Source organism: Rhinoraja longicauda, chromosome 1 (assembly GCF_053455715.1).
Source record: "Rhinoraja longicauda isolate Sanriku21f chromosome 1, sRhiLon1.1, whole genome shotgun sequence".
Lineage (NCBI taxonomy): Eukaryota > Metazoa > Chordata > Chondrichthyes > Rajiformes > Arhynchobatidae > Rhinoraja > Rhinoraja longicauda.
The window spans coordinates 99748360-99766384 of record NC_135953.1 but is presented as its reverse complement, the minus strand read 5'-3'; the positions used below and the strand labels follow the sequence as shown (position 1 = coordinate 99766384).

At 43.3% G+C, this 18025-nt stretch overlaps 1 protein-coding gene across 2 annotated transcripts in view; it reads left to right on the top strand.

Annotated features, from left to right (window-relative positions):
* Positions 1-751: 751 nt before the first annotated feature.
* The window catches only part of grid2 (glutamate receptor, ionotropic, delta 2), a 771247-nt gene continuing 753973 nt past the window's right edge, over positions 752-18025 (top strand). Inside the window, exon 1 of one of the 2 annotated variants that reach the window (XM_078403214.1) lies at positions 752-2009. In XM_078403214.1, coding sequence (XP_078259340.1) covers positions 1916-2009 — 94 coding nt within the window. In that variant the 5' untranslated portion in view covers positions 752-1915. The remainder of the gene's footprint in view (positions 2010-18025) is intronic. The other variant, XM_078403218.1, reaches the window with a different exon arrangement.

The window sequence follows — 18025 nt, the reverse complement described above, 5'->3', positions numbered from 1 at the left end:
TTGCCACAGAAGGTTTTGGAGGCCAAGTCATTGGGTATTTTTAAGGTGGAGATTTACAGATTCTTGAATTGTAAGGATGTCAAGTTATGGGGAGAAGACAAAAGAATGGGGTTGAGAGGGAAAGGTGGGTCAGCCATGATCGAATGGCGGAGTAGAATCGATGTGCCAAATGGCCTAATTTTGCACCTTTGACATGAACAGTGTGAATTGGTGATCAATGGTCGGCAATGACTCTGTGAAATGAAGGACCTGTTTCCATGCTGTTTCAAGAACACTAAAACTAAAATTCATTACCCACACACCAAACAGCTCTGGGCTTTCAGAAAGTTTTAAACCATATATATATATATATATATATATATATATTATTATTTTTTTTTTAAAAGAAGTACATTTGCACTCTAGTTTAATTGAAAATCAAAAGTGTGCCAATTTTTGGAAATATTGGTGTTGGAAGTGTCAGACAATTTAAATACAAAAGAAAAATGAGCATTTTGTTGTACAACACTGTTAAAGAGACAATGCCATTTTTAAAATTAGGGATATTTGGTGAAATTAGCAGAATATGTCTCGACACTTATTACCGAAACTCCCGTCTCATTGTAAAATAAACCATTATTTATTTCGACACGTTTAAATATTCATCCCACATAACAAATTTGAATGAGGCTGTGTGGCGCTGCAGTGGAAGGGTTAAATATATTGCCTGCTCTACGCATCAAAGCGACGGACTGGTAATAATTGTGATTGATGTTTGGTGTTAGACGCGGTGTACAACGCAAGGCTCTCCCGAGCGCGCCGCTCCCTTTGCTTCAGGTTGAATCAGCGTCCGCGCTGCTGATGGTCTGGGAAGACCGGGCAGGCAAGGTCTAGCGCGGCGTGGCTGGCGAGAGAGCCAGCTCGCAAATGGTTAAACCACGGGTTGGGAGCACCGATCCGTCTTGCCGGGCGGGCTAGCGTGTGACTATGTAGACCACTGGCGTTGGCTACACCCAGAAACTCCGGGTTTTGGACGAGGGAGAGACTGGATGGTGGTTGTTGAAGGAGCCGCTGTTTGCTTTGAATGTGATGTCCCTGTGCTTCAGTGGCTGGAGTGTCGGTGCTGATGCTGAGCGCCCTCTCTCTCTCACTCTCTGCAACTCCGCACCACTGCTATTTCATCGCCCTGGTTCGCTCGGCGCTGCCTGCAATCTCTCGCTCACCCTCCGCACCTATAGAAAAGTTTCACCCGTGCGTGTGTGTAGTGGACATCCTTGCCACAGAGAGAGGAGAAACGAGGGAGAGAGGACCGCAGTTTCTTCAATAGCCTTCCTTGCATCGCATCGGGGATTCTTATCACAAACGCTCGCCGCTGCCTGGAAACGCACTTTTACTGCTAAACTGAGGGATTTCCTTCTTCCACTCCGCTTTCCTTTTTCGCTTCTCAATTTCCATGTTATTTTGCAAACATCTTTTTCTCCAGTGACTGGCTCAGTTTCAAGACGAGAGCATTTGAAGTTATCTTTCCTCACTCTGCCCAATGGCGTTGCCGGCTCCGTCTGAAATGTATCTTGGATTATAACCAGATTGGGTTTTTTTTGGTGTTGGTTGTTGTTGTCAATATTTGTTTTAAAAACACACAAGAGGGTAGAGGAGATCTGTATGACTCTTTTTCCTGGCCCTTTTTTTCTGGGCAGCGGATAAAAACAAAATTCTGGAAGGTTTTGTGTTGCCAATCAGTCGGATTGCAGAGAGAGGGGACGAGAGGAAAGGGAATAGAGAAGGGAATTTAGTGGGAGAGAAGGTAGATATACCCTCTTCCCCTTCCCTCTCTCTCTCCCACTCGTGTTTCTGCTCCCGGAATTAAAGACAGCGGCCGCAGATTGTGGGAGGACGGCAGTCGGGAAACCAGGACTGAGAATAAGGACGTGGAGGGATGGCGATGGAAGTTTACCCGGCGATCTTGCTCGTGGCGACCTGGTGCCTCCACTGCACGGTGGATGTGACTGCGGATTCCATCATTCACATAGGTGAGCTTGCGCTGGCTCTCTCGGTGTGTTTAAAGCCCCGCGACGTCTGCACGTTGTTCCCGGCTGTGGTTTATAACAGAGGCCAGGCAGGGAAAGGCATTCACTACGCCTGTTGACCGGGGGATGCCTTGTAAAAGTTGGATGTGCCTCCAACCCAAAGATTGGGATTGTGGGTGCCTTGAATTTTGTTTCGGTTCCAAGCCGTAAACTACCTGGAACTCGCACCTTTCTCTCTTTCTCTCTCACACACACAACCATTCTCTATCTATCCATCTATCTATCTCACACACAACCATTCTCCTTCATATTCAGCTATCTATCTCACAACGATTCTCTTTCCCTCTCTCCCTCTCTCCCACTCTCCCTCTCCCCCTCTCTCCCTCTCATAAACACACACACACAACCACTCTCTCTCTCTCTCTCTCTCTCTCTCTCAAACACTCTCTCTCTCTCTCTCTCTCTCTCTCTCTCTCTCACACACACAACCATTCTCTCTCTCTCTCTGTCTCACACACACACACACTCTCACACACTCACACTCTCGCACACGCACACAATTATTCTCTCTCTCACACACATACCACCATTCTCGCACACCCTCACGCACACACTGCCAAATCATTTACTACCGCTAGTTTGAGGGCTGATATGTCCATTCCCTTAAAGCAGGGGGTATTCCAACGCCGGATAAGACAGACCTCAGACTGCCCCAGTGCGATTTCACTGTAGATTTGGAAATTAGCCACATAACCTTAAACACGAGCGCGGGTCTGTGAACGGCGGGGGATGGTGTGATATAAACCAAGCGTCTGTCCTGATTTTCAATAGAGTCTTGTTTTGCCTCAGAACTCGTCTGGGGGAGGGGGTGGGGTCGGGGAATGGAAACACAGAGGTTGTTGTTCTACGCGAGGGAAGTAACTGGTCTATACTCTTGCGAGCGGAGTGTGTGGTTTCAGTGATCTGATCACAATCGGGCGGTGCAAATCAAGGACTTGTCTCTGGTCTTCCAGCAGTTCTCTCTCCTGTGATCGGAATTGTAACATCCTTTTGGTTGCTAGCGCGCACACACGCGCATACACATACACACACACACACACGTCCCCACCCGCGCATACAAAGTGTGCTTACTGACGGAGTAAATCATCGGCGAACCAAAACGTTGCCTATTCTTTTTTTCCTCCAGAGATGCTGTCTGTTCCGCTGAGTTACTCCAGCTTTTTGTGTCTATCCTCTCCCCCTGAAGCCAACTTTGGGAAGCTAGAAGATAGACACAGCGTGCTGGACGAACTCAGCGGGTCAGGCAGCATCTCTGGAGGAAAAAAAGAATAGGCAACGTTTTGGGTCAGGACGCTTCTTCGGAATCCAGGTGTGCCTGGCCGTTTCCTTGGTGCGAGGAAATGTAGTTAAATAAACACTCTTCGCAATGCGAGTTCCCACTCAAAGGGGCATATCCCGCGCCCTTATCCCCCTCTCTGCATCCACTCCAATTTCTCACAGATTATTTCCCCCTTCGCCTTTCAGGATTCCACGACAAATGTTTTTTTTTTTAATTGCTCTGTAAAAGCAGTTTTTTTGAAAAATGAAAGGTGACAGAAAAGTAGGCGGTATTGTTGACAACGAAGGTGGTTGTCAACAACTAACTGCCTGATCCGTTGGGCAGGTGGGCTGAGGAATGGTTGATAGAATTGAATACAGAGAAATGTGAGGTGTTGTATTTTGATAGCACTAACGTGGGCAGGACCTATACAGTGAAGGGTGGAACTCTGGGGAATGTTGTGGAGGCGAGGGATCCAGGTTTCCACGATTCGTCTTCCATGTTTCCAGGCTTTAACACTCTATGACTCTAAATATGCTTAATGATTCGTGAAAGAAGATTTCTATTGTGGTCATATCTTGATTGAATACTGAAGATGTTGGTACTTCCGAAAGCTGGGGGTAGGAGAGGAATAAACTGTCGTTGGTACAGTACTATAAACCTGCTTCATCACACTGTAGAGAGCGATGACACAGGAATGGCAATTAAAACAAATGTTAGAGTTACATCCAGGTAATTAAATGCACCTGAGAATTCAGATTATCTTCAATCACTGGAAGATTTTCAATAATGCTCATGTCCAAATGTGAAGGGTTTAGATCAAATGTAGTTAAGGCAGTAATTGGCAATCTTTGTGTGCTGCTGTTACCAAGGCAAATACAAATAAAAATCGTGATATTTGAAGCTGGGAGGGTTTGAATCCTGAATGATCCTTGCAATTTTCGATTGAACTTCTGAAATCAATGCATTGATTGTTTATTCATGGAGAGTGTTGCAGGTTTAGCTGCCAGATTGTTCATGGAATCAAATCCCACTGTTTTGTTTTTAAAATTCCGTGACAAGTCTTTTCTGGTTAAATAACAGACATCATGCAAATTGCCGGTCGCAACAGATGAAGCAAACACATTTATCACTCTATAATGTAAACCTCTCCCACCTAATAGCAAGCATTTTGAAAAAAAAACCAGGATTGTTCATTGCTTTACATCAATACCTATTTCATAGAGTCATACAGCATGGAAAAAGGCCGTTTGACCCAATGTGCCCACACCAACCAATGTGGCCCCATCTCCACTAGTCCCACCAGCCTGTGTTTGGCCCAAATCCCTCTCTTTATCTTAACCATTTACCTGTCTAAATGTTTCTTAAATGTTGCAATGGTCCCCATCTCAACCCTCCTTTGGCAGCTCATTCCATACACCCGCCAACCTTTATGGATAAAAGTTCCTCCTCAATAAATCATTCCCTCCTTAAATCTATGTCTTCTGGTTCTAGATTGCCCTACTCTGGGCAAAAGACTCTGTGCATTTACTCGATCTATTCCTCTCATGAATTTGTACACCTCTCATGTTGTTAACAATCTCCAGTAAGGTAAATATTGGATAAGTACAATAGGGAGAAGAGATAAGATAGTGGCGTTTAAGGGCTTTTAGATCGGCACATAGCTAGGCAGGGAATGGAGGGATTTGGATCATGTGCAGGCAGAGGAGATTAGTTTAACTTGGTGTCATGTTTGGTATGAACATCGTGGGTCAAAGGGACTGTATTGTACTGTTCAATGCTGAAGAATGGGCTTTCTGGACGTAGCCAAATTAGGTAAGGTGGAAGAAGGTTAGTGACAGGTATAAAGATTGGAATGGAGAGGTTGAGCCAAAAGGCCTGTACATTCTTGGCAATACCTATACACACTCCATTACACATCTTTCAGTTCAGTGTCTGCAAACCCTAACCCAAGAATCGCTGACCCGACCAGTAAAGAAATCTATAGATCCTGCATTGGTTTCTTCAGCCACATCCTAATGTACAGCACTGGAGTGAAAGCCAAGTCGAGGAGCCACCTGAGAAGGTGATGTGTAGATTTCTCTCAAGCTCTATTGAGGTATCAAATGCACCACCCAGTTCATGTTCTAAGCGTATAATTCGTTACACCTTCTTATGTGGGATTGTTGTTCTGTTAATCTATTTTTGATACTGCAAACCCAATATTTTTCCATTAATAATGAATACTTCATCAAGGAAGGAAGAGCCCTTTGTCAACATGAGTCACTTGTCACAACGGAGATAATATCTATAATCACCCAGTGCTCCATTTTTTTGTTAGTGTGTTGGTTGATACTAACAATCATGTTTATAAGTGAGAGAGCAGAATTAGGCCATTCGGCCCATCAAGTTTACTCTGCCATTCAGTCATGGCTGATCTATCCCTCCAAACCTCATTCTGCTGCCTTCTCCCTATAACCCCTCACACCCATACTAATTAATCCCAAATCTGAACTTCCATTTGGTGTCTATTCTACACCGTTTATTTCCCGGATCCTCCCAGAGTTTATATTTAGTTTAGAGATATGGTGCAAAAACAGGCCCTTCGGCCCACTGGGTCTGTGCCGACCAGCGATTACTGCACATTAACACTACTCAACATACTAGGGACAATTTTTACATTCACCAAGCCAATTAACCTACAAACTTGTAACCTTTTAGTTAAAAAATATATTCCCCACCCTGGACAGTAGATAGATCATAGAATGCTACAGCACAGGAACAGGACCTTCAGCCCACAATGACCGTCCGTGCTGAACACAATGCCGAGATAAATGTTCAGTAAGATGCCAAGATAATCTCTTCTGCTTGCACGTGATCCATATTCCCCCACCCCCCATTCCCTTCATTTTCATTATCTAAAATCCTGTTGAATGCCACAATCGTATTCGCCTCCACCCCAGGCAGGGCTGAACTCTACATTGTTCTTTTAAGTGAAATAATTTACACATCTTTTTGAAAAATTGAGATAATATTTGAACATAGCTGAAGTAAATATATTGCATTTAAAACAGAGAAACCAACAAAAGCAGGGAATCAGTGGATTTAATTAGTTCACACCAACGATCCAATTAATTGATCAAACAACCTTTCTTTCAAATATGCCAGTGATACCAGCGCATCACGAAAAAGAAGGAAATAAGTTAAAATTAACTCTTGCAATAATGAAATCTTTAAAGGTGTTATTTGATGGAAATTGATCCCAGCAATTAATGTACATTTTGTTTTAATAATTAACAGCATGTTAAATAACAGCACCTAAGAAAAGAATCATTGACCACTTAATCGATTTGGTTGTGAGCAATGTAAGAAGTCAAATGTTTTTGTCTAATAATCCAATCCACAAGTTTGTGCTGATTTTATGATTAAATAAATATTTTTGTAACATTAGAATCATAGAGGCATTCAGCATGAAAACAAATCCTTCAGCCTAACTCGTCCATGCCAACCAAGATGCCTCATCTAACTTAAGCCATTTGCCTGGATGGCCATAGCCATGTCCATGAGACATAAGTGCAGTTTTAGGCCATTCAGAATGATACCATTCGGCCCATCTAATCTGCTCTGCCACTCAATCATGTCTGATCTATTTTCAACCCTCAACCCCAGTCTCCTGCCTTCTCCCCGTAACCTTTGACACACTTACAAATCAAAAGCCTGTCAATTTCCACTTTAAAAATACCCAATGACTTGGCCTCCACAGCCTTCTGTAGCAACAAATTCCATAGATTCACCACCCACTGGCTGAGGAAATACCTCCTCATCTCCATTCTAAAGGTTTGGCCTTTTACTCTGAGGCTGTGCCCTTTGGTCCTAGACTTCACCATTACTGGAATCATCCTGTCCACATCCACTCTATCTGGAACTCTAAATCTTTCCTATTCATGGGCTTGTCCAAGTCCTTCAAATCTTGTTATTGTACCTCCTCTAGCAATTCCACAAGCAACATTATTTTATTTTAATGTTATATTTAGTTTAGTTTAGAGATACAGCGTGGAAACAGGTCCTTTGGCCCACTGAGTCCACGCCAACCAACAATCACCTGTACACTCGTTTTTATCCTACACAAGAGGGACAATTTACAGAAACCAATCAACCTACAAACCTACACATGCTTGGGAAGTGGGAGGTAACTAGAGTATCCAGAGAAAACGCCTGCAGTTATAGGGAGAAAGTACAAACTCTGTACAAACAGCACCCAAAGTCAGGCTCGAGCCCAGGTCTCTGGCACTGTAAGGCAGCAGCTTTACTGCTGCACCACTGTGCTGCCCTGTATTTACAAAATAGAGGACATTCCCTTTCTGTCACACACTGGTACCATGCTTTTTATTTAGTTTAGTATAGATATACAGCGCCAAACAGGCCCTTCGGCCTACCGGGTCCGCGCCGACCAGCGATCCCCGCATATTAACACTATCCTACACACACTCGAGACAATTTTTACATTTACCCAGCCAATTAACCTACAAACCTGTACGTCTTTGGAGTGTGGGAGGAAACCGAAGATCTCGGAGAAAACCTACGCAGGTCACGGGGAGAACGTACAAACTCTGTACAAACGGCACCCGTAGTCGGGATCAAACCCGGGTCTCCGGCGCTGCATTCGCCCGTAAGGCAGCAACTCTACCGGTGCGCCATTGTGCCACCTTCTATGCATATCATTAAGTTCACACAACATCAATTTTTGATGCCCAAACATTCTGCTGGCATATTGTCTTTCTCCAGAGTTTCACTTGGTATGCACTCCAATTCATCCAAGTTTTTCAAAAGCTTGTATTGCATTTGCCATAAGTGGCAGAATGTTGTCGGAGTGATCCTTACATTGCGTTAGTTCTTGCTATTTCTCAATGAGTTTTGGAGGCATTCTGGTATCATCAGCCCTGTAGGGAGGAGTGTTACGTAAAATTGGTGAATTCAATGTTCATACCGTTGGGTTGTACGTTGTCCAGGTGGAATATGACGTTGATGAAATTGGATGAAGGAAGGTACTAAAAAGGGTCTGGGTTTAGTTAGGGTGAATGCACAGATTGTTTTATCCAGAGTAGGGGAGTCAAGAACCAGAAGACAGGTTTAAGGTGAGAGGGAAGAGATTTAATAGGAACCTGAGGTGCAACCTTAACACACAGAGGGTGGAGCTGCCAGGTACTATACAAAATTTAAAAAGGCATTTGGACAATGATAGGAAAGGCTGAGAGGAATATGGGCCAAATGCGAGCAGGTGAGACTACTATAGATGGGGCATCTTGGTTGGGATGGCAAGTTGGGTCAAAGGGCCTGTCTCCATGTAGTATGGCTCTATGACTATGTCTCTTTGAGAATGGGCAGATTCTGTGGGGCAAGAAGTAGCTGGAAGACTGGGTTTACTGAACAATTCAGTGGATGGATTCTGGCAAAGTAGCTTTTTTTTTTTGGGAGGGGAACTAAGATCAGCAGCTGATTCAGGGAGATCTCCAAGGTAATCAGGGTCAGTGACTCTCGGTGTAATGATGGCAGTGATGGACATGGAGAAGATGGGGACCTGAGGAGATGGCAGGGAGAAATGGGAAGAAGGTGGAATGCCACATACCCTCAGAAAATGGACAGGGAGGGAAGTGTGGATCAGAGCCCATTTACTCAATGAGTACATTTAGCTCCCGAAATTCAGACCAGTAGTTAAAATCAACTTCATTTCTCCTCCTATTCTAAGGCTAATTGCTTGACTCATTTCCCGCCGTTTGCACTGTAGCATTCATTGACAGAATTGAAAACTATTTTCATGGCATGGTCCTTTCTTTGTCACCCTGAAAGAGTGTCAGTTTACCTCTGGACCCTATCCAGAATCAACAACTTTAGACTCTTGGCATAACCATTTTAGTAGATTGTAGCCACACACAAATTTTTGTTTTGTTTATTGTCACGTGCAAAAAGTTTTTGTTGCATGCTAACCAGTCAGCAGAAAGACTGTACAGATTACAATCGTGTCATCCACAGTGTACAGATACAGGAAAAAGGGAATAACAGTTAGTTCATGATGAAGTCCAGTAAAATCCGATTAAAGATAGTCTGAGGGTCTCCAATCAGGTAGATGGTAGCTCAGGAGTGCTCTAGTTGTTGATAAGATAGTTCAGTTGCCTGATAAAAAGCTGAGAAGAAACTGTCGCTGAATCTGGATGTATGCATTTTCATATTTCTGTACCTCTTGCCTGATGGGAGAGGGGAGAAGAGGGAGTGACTGCGGTGAGACATGTCCTTGTTTATGTTGGTGGTTTTGCCAAGGCAGCATAAATGTAAATGGAGTCAATGAAAGGGAGGTTGGTTTGTGTGATGGTCTGGGTTGCGTCTGCAATTCCTTGCAGTCTTGGATGGAACTTTTCCTAAACCATGATGTGATGCACCCTGATAGAATGCTTTCCACGGCACATCTGTAGAAGTTGGTGAGAGTTGTTGGGGACATGCTGAACTTCCTAAGCCTTGTAAGGAAGTGGAAGCATTGGTGTGCTTTCTTGGCCATTGCTTTGATATGGCTGGTCCATGACACGTTGCTGGTGATATTTACTCCTAGGAACTTACTTTCAACTATCTTTACTTCGGCTCAATCAATGCATACTAGGGTATGTTAACCGCTTTGCTTCTTAAATCATCAACAGAATTCTTTTACAGAATTGTCAACCTGAAACATTGCCTACCCATGTCCTCCAGAGATGCTGTCTGATCAGTTGAGTTACTCCAGAATTTTGTGTTCTATGCAAGGTTCCAGCAAATGCAGTTCCTTGTGTCTCAATTTTCAGGAATGACCGGTTTGCCCCCTTGTTCATCCTGGCAAATAGGTTTTATTAATTATCTGAGAAAGTTATGAAACTACAAATGTGTAAGCATATGCCAAATATTATAGAGGCAACATTGCAGATAAGTCATTACTGAGATTACATTCCTTCACATCAATCAAGGGAGGTATTTATCAAACAAAGCTTCATCTATTTGATTTCCCATCCATCTGGCATTGCAATAACAAGATACAATATTTAGTTTAGTTTAGTGGAACAGCACCGAAAAACATGCCCTTTGGCGCACCGAGTCTGTAGCGATCCCCATACTCTAGCACTATCCTACGCACTAGGGACAATTTACCATCTTTACTGAAGCCAATTAATCTACAAACCTGTACATTTTTGGAAGGTGGGAAGAGACCAGAGCACCTGGAGAAAACCCACGCAGTCACTGGGAGAACGTATAAACTCCATACAGGCAGCACCCATAGTCAGGATTGAGCCCTGGTCTCTAGCGCTGTAAGGCAGCAATTCGAATGCTGCGCCACAGTGCCACTTTTGATTTTTATGTCGCTTTTTTGTCTCAAGATTAAGCTGTAAGATTTAATGCTACTTTTTAAAAAAACTGAAATTAAGCCAAAAATCGTGTAAGTGTCTCTCAGTATGCAAATTTCTTTCAGTCCTGGAACCCTTAAGTGTTGATTTTTCACAACCTGTCTGTGCTCTTAGAAGTCCAAATTAGAACTACCACAGCACTGAATAAACTGGGGGATAACTGTTCTGATTTTGTATCGGGTGAATGTAGCCCCATTGCATTATCCAGTGCTGTATAACATCTATGGTATAAGCTCACTTTAGCTATAGATGTCAACCCTTCCGAGTGAATGCTAAATTCTCCAATATTACGTAACCTTCAACTAACACCCTTCCCCCTTTGTCCTCCGCACCCTTTACCACCTTCTCCCTCCTACTCCATTCAGCCTAAAGAAGGATTATAGACAATAGACAATAGGTGTAGGAGTAGGCTATTCGGCCCTTCGAGCCAGCACCACCATTCAATGTGATCATGGCTGATCATTCTCAATCAGTACCCCGTTCCTGCCTTCTCCCCATACCCCCTGACTCCGCTATCCTTAAGAGCTCTATCTAGCTCTCTCATGAATGCATTCAGAGAACTGGCCTCCACTGCCTTCTGAGGCAGAGAATTCCACAGATTTACAACTCTCTGACGGAAAAAGTTTTTCCTCATCTCCGTTCTAAATGGCCTACCCCTTATTCTTAAAACGCCTTGAAACGTTACCTGTCCATTCCTTCACCAGATGCTGCTTGACCTGCTGAGTATACTGTGTATAGGAGGTCATGTTGCAGTTATATAAGATGTTGGTGAGGCCATATTTAGAGTATTGTGTTCAGTTCTGGGCACCATGTTTTAAGAAAGATGTTGTCAAGTTGGAAAGGGTGCAGAAGAAATTTGCAAGGATGTTGCTCGGACTCAAGGGTCTACGATATACAGAGAGGTTGAGCAGGCTGGGACTCTATTCCCCTGCTACGCAGTAGGATGAGGGGAGAACATATAGAGGTGTAAAAAAATAATGAGAGAAATAAATTGAGTAGAAGTACAGAGTTTCTTGCCCAGAGTATGGGGTTTCAAGAACAATAGGGCATAACTTTAAGTTGAAGAGGGAAAGATTTTATAGGATTCTGAGGGGGAACTTTTTCACACAAAGGATGTAGGGCACAAGCTGCCGGAGGAGATAGTTGAGGTAACTTTTAAGAAGCAATTAGACAGTTACATGGATAGGACAGGTTTAGAGGGATCTGGGTCAAATGCAGGCAAGTGGGACTGGTGTTGATGGGACATGTTGGTCTTTGTGGGCAAGTTGGGCCGAAGGGCCTGTTTCCACACTGGATCACTCTATGACTCTACCTCCAGCAATTAGTGTTTTGCTTAGTAGCAGCCCAGAAAGTATTCTGGGACGCTTTATCCTATGAGAAGAGAGGTTGACTTGCTGGGTTTGGAAGAAGGACCCCGATCCAGCTGCCCGAACTGCTGATTTACTCCAGCACTTAGTGTTTTTTTCTTTGTAAACCTGCATCTGCAGTTCCTTGTGTCTAATATTATTGAGGGTCCTGCCTATGCTGCCTGAAGGATAATTTCACAGTTGCTGATTGTAGTTGATGTGCACTATCAGGTGTTGCTGCTGAAAGCAGATTAGACACTGAGAATAACATTTTCCACTTGATATAGCACCACAAATGATGTTTGCATCAGTGCTAATGTATTATAAGCTATTATAATAGTTGTTGCTTGAGCTGCTCCTATAGCTAGGCACTGTCGCTGTATCAACATAATGCTATGTTCTTGATGGACCTGCTCCCCAAATGAAGGAAAGCACTATTGTGACAAGAGAGTGGGTATTGTCTGTTGGTCGAAGATAGACACAATATGATGGTCTCAGCGGGTCAGGTAGAGAAAGGAGGGGTGATGTTTCAGGTTGGAATCCTTCTTCAGACTGAAAGTAGAAGGGAGGGGGGGGATGAACTGGAGAAAGGAAAAGGCCAGAACAAATCAGGGTTGGCAACAGATGACCAAGAAAGGGTCAAGGAAGTTGGCCATTGATCGACTTGAATTCACTGCGGCGCTTGGACTCAGGGTTTGGTGAGTATCTTTGGGTCCAGTCAAAGGAGTAACCTTAGACCACAACCCAACAGTATGAACAGTGATTGACACAAAAAGCTGGAGTAACTCAGCGGGACAGGCAGCCTCTCTGGAGAGAAAGAATGGGTGACGTTTCGGGTTGAGACCTTTCTTCAGACCTGACCCGAAACTTCACCCATTCCTTCTCTCCAGAGATACTGTCTGTCCCACTGAGTTCCTCCAGCTTTTTATCTTTGGTTTAAACCAGCATCTGCAGTTCCTTTTTACACAGTATGAACAGTGAATTCTCTAATTTAGTTGGGTTAGTTCATTTTATTTTATTGTCATGTCTACCGAGGTTCAGTGAAAAGCATTTTTGTTGCATGTTATCAATACAGCAGGACTATATTTGATTACAATCAAGCCGTCCACAGTGTACAGATACAGGATAAAGGGTATAACTTTAATTGCAAGATAAAGTCCAGTAAAGTCTAATTAAAGATATTCCAATTGTCTCCAATGAGGTAGCTGGTGGGTCAGGACTGCTGTCCAGTGGTGATAGGATGGTTGAGTTGCCTGATAACTTTAGGGAAGGCAGCTCATTACATTATTAGGCATAAGCTGGATGATGTAAATTGGGAACAGCTGTTGTTGCCACAATTCCACATCAGACGAGTGGGTGTTGTTTAAAGGCAGTTGAACAGTGTTCAAGACTGGCATGCTCCACTGAGGAGTAGGGATATGGATGGCAAGGTAAGGGAATGGTGGATTGTGAGAGAAGTTCTAAGTTTGGTTAAAAAGGAAATGGAAGCATATGTAAAGATGAATTCAGACAGGGCCTTTGATGACTAGAAGGAAATAAGCAGGCAATCAGAAAGGCGAAAAGGGTGCATGAAATGTCATTTGCAAGTTGGATTAAAGAAAATTTAAGTTTTTTTAATATATATATATATTTAAAAACAAAAGGATATCCAGGGTGAAGGTCAGGTGCTCAAGGATAAAGGAGGATGTTTATGCTTGGAGTCAGAGCATGTAGGTGAGGTGTTAAATGAGTCCTTTGTATCTGAGTCGGAAGGAACTGTAGTTGCTAGTTTACACCAAAGATAGACACAAAATGCTGCAGTAACTCAATGGGTCAGGCAGCATCTCTGGAAGAAAGCAATAGGTGACGCTTTGGGTCTGAGGAAATATTCTCACCTGAAATGCCACCTGTTCCTTTTCTCCAGAGAGCTGCCTGACCCGCTGAGTCACTCTGCATTTTGTGTCTATCTTCAGACTAATTAGGAGTCGCCAGCATTGCGTTGGCTGTAGCAGGTCATGTCTAATGGACTTGAGTAAGATTTTTTTATCGTGTTGATGAAACTGAATGAGGGTAGATCCAGAAGATTTAAGATGCATGTTATCCATGGTGATTTGGTACATATATTATGGGCTGAAGGGCCTGCTATTGTGCTGTATGATTGGATCAGTGTTGTGCAATGGAACTGATGGTGAGCTACACATGTAAATAACAATACAGTCTTGGTCATTTTCTCCCATGTTTGCCTAAAATGTCTCAAATGTGCTCTCACAATGCAGACAAATGCATTTCCCATATGAGATAACCAAATATCAACCAAAGAAGTACTTGTGATGATCAAAGAAGCATTGATGCATTCTGTTCTTTTACCATACACTTTTACTAGCAAATACATGAAAAGAATCACACTTCACACTGAACTTACATGAGTATCAACATAATATGTCCAGCCATGCTGTCTTTTAATAATTTAATAAAAAATAATGATCAGAAATTCAATTTGTCACATCTGGTTTCCCAATTAGCCCTGCATGGATAATGGTGAATGTATTTGAATAGATCACAATGAACGGTAGGGTTCTGGGGGGTGTTAGAGACCAGAGGGATTTAGGAGTGCAGCATCACAAGTAGATAAGGGGGGGGGGGGGTCAAAAAGGCTTTTGGCAAATTGTCCTTCATCTGTCAGAGCATGGAGGAAAGAAGTTGGAAGCTCATGTTGTAGTTGTGTAAGACATTTGTGAGGCTGCATTTTGAGTTTTGTGTTCAGTTTTGGGCACCATGCTATAGGAAAGATGTTGTCAAGCTGGAAAGAGAAGATTTCCGAGGATGTTGCCAGGGCAGAAGAGCCTGAGGTAGAGGGAGAGGCTGAGTAGGCTGAGAAGAATAGATCGGGTAGACCCAGAGTCTCTTGCCCAGTAGGGGAATCGAGAACCAAATGACATAGGTTGAAGGTGGGGGGGGGGGGGGATGATTTAATAGCAGCCCGAGAGGTACATTTTTCACTCAAAGGGTGGTAGGTGTGATGGAGACAGAGATCAATAAAGGGGACAAGAGGTGTCAGGCGTGCCACCCATCTTTGTGCAGTTATCACAGAAAAATTATGGAAACATCACCTTCCTCTTACCTCTAGACTTTACAGATACCGTGCGGAAACAGGCCCATTGGCCCATCGAGTCCGCACTGACCTGTGATCACCCGTACACTAACGCTATCCTACACACGAGGGGCAACTTTACTGAAGCCAATAAATCTACAAACCTGTACTCTTTGGAGTGTGGGAGGAAACTGGAGCACCCAGAGAAAACCCATGCGGTCACATGGAGATCGTACAAGCTCTGTACAGACAGCACCCATACTCAGGATCTAGCGTGGGTCTCCAGCCCTGTAAGGCAGCAACTCTACTACCGTGCCGCCCCAATAGATCATTTTTGTCATATGAGATCCCTTCAAGCTCAGAATCATCAGATTGTTACTGCACAGAAAAAGACTTTTAGGCTTGGAATTATTCCCAGTAGGAAGAAAACCCTTCAATTCTATTTGCAGTTAGTCTGTCACTATGTTCTTGCAAAGTATTTTCCCCATTCAGATACTTCTTGTTGAAACTCTGGATTTATTTGATTTGAAGTATCCACATAAAACAAATTCCATATCAGGATAACTCTTTGCATAATTATCCCAATGGAAGCTCTAACAGCTTTACTTTTATTGGTGTTGTACATCGTAGATCATGAGACATAGGAGCAGAATTAGGCCATTAGGCCCCTCGAGTCTACCCTGCCATTAAATCATGGCTGGTCTATCTTTCCTTCACAACCCCATTAACCTTGCCTTCTCTCCATTACCTTTGAGACCCTTGCTCATCAAGAACCTGTCAATCCCTGCTTTAAAAATTACCCAGACTTAGCCACCACAGCCTTCTGTGGCAATGAATTCCACAGAGTCTCAACACTCTGGCCAAAGAAATTCCTCCTCTGCTCCATTCTAAAGGTACGCCCTTTTATTCTGAGGATGTGCCCTCTTCACATCCACTCTATCCAGGCCTTTCACTATTTGGTAAGTTTTGATGAGATCCACCCTCTCTTCCTTCTATTAATGTATTTGACGTGCACCAAAAATAATGCATTAACCTTTCAATAAATGAATATTAAGAAAAAACTGCAGATGGTGGAAATCCAAAATGAGAATAACAAAAATGCTGGGGAAAGCCAGGCAACATTTATAGAATGAGGAAAAACTAGTCAACCACCGGAACTAATGTTTTATTGACGAGTTTTGGACCTGAAGCCTTCACGTAGAACATAAAACAGTATCCTGTCCGGGCCCAACCAGGATTTTGGATAATATCCATGTTCTCCAGAGATGCTGTCTGTCACACTGAATTACTCCAGCACTGTTTGTCTTTTTTGGTAAACCAGCATCTGTGTTTCTGTAGAAACAAATAACTGAAGATGGTGGTTTATATCAAAGATGAACACAAAGTGCAGAAGTAACCCAATGGGTCAGGCAGCATCTCCGGGGATAAAAAAAAATAGATGATGTTTCGGATCCGAAACATCACCTATTCGTTTTCTCCAGATCCACAGAGTTACTCTGGCACTTTGTATCCATCTGCACTTTCTTGTTTCTCCAACATTCACTGCTTCCATTGTATTAATTTTTTATCTGCCGGTGTCCTTCGCAATCATTTCTCCAATTTGTGAGAATTTCAATTTGCCTTGTGACTTATTGTAATTTCTCCCTGGGGAATGCTCTTCACATGGACCGTCCTTTGCATAATGATTCTCTAAGCTGTCTCTCTGTGAAGTTTGTGCTCCGATTGTGCATTGTCTAACTTCCTGCGGATCTGGAACTTGTCCACCAAGCAAATGGTCACGGCTTTGTTTTGGAGTCAACATTTTATGAAGTGTTATGAAACCCATTTAAATGTCGCACGCCAAGAATGAAAAGCAATTGCTGTGCTATTTGTGGGAAAATACGACTCTGTGCTGACTTTGTTCGATATACAATGGGGCATTTGACTTTAATAATTGAAGCATTGGGAAGGATTTTTGAAAGTGGATTTTTTTGTTTAGATGTGAAGTATGAAAGGCCAGTAATGTGGTCAGCCGGAATATATTTTGTGAGCAAGTCTGCCTTTGATCTGAACATAAAGATTATTTTTACAATGGGAAGACAGCTTTGAGAGTTATGTGGCTCAACGGTAGAATTGCTTCCTTACAGTCCCAAAGATTCTGGTTCAATTCTGGTTAAGGGGGCTTGTTTGTACAGAGTTTGTATGTTCTCACTGTGACCGTGTGGGCTTTCTCTGCTTTCCTTCCACACTCCAAAGACATGCAGGTTTGTAGGTTAATTGGCTTCTGTAAAAATTGTAAATTGTATGTAGTGCTATTGTACAGGGTGATCGTTGGACTCAGTGGGTCAAAGGGCCTGTTTCCGCTCTATCTCTGAACTGTAAAGTAAATTGAATTGCCGTAACATACATAAGGGTCAGGGCAATTTGTTTGAAAGCCACATGCTGGAAACGGGCCTCACGGCCCACTGATTCTGCGCTGGCCATCGATCAATCATTCACATTCATTCTCTATTATTCACTTTCTCATAAACATGAGGGGCAATTTTGAGGGCCACTTATCCATCTTTGGGATGTGGGAGGAAATGGGAGCACCCGAAGGAAACCCACATGGTCACACGGAGAAAGTGCAAACTCCACACAAACAGCATCTGAAGTCAGGATTGAACCCGTGTCTCTAGTCGACCTGCTGCACAGCTGTATCACTCGGGATCAATAACTTGCAGATCATAGCTTCTTTACAGCAACCTGCCTGCAGCAACACTCCGACCTGCGCGAGTCAATCACTTATGAGGTGTTTGCGCAGTAATCAACCAGACCCAGAAAGGATCACATCTGATGTTCAGAAAAGTCCAAATATCAAAATAGTATCTCAATAGACAATAGGTGCAGGAGGAGGCCATTCGACA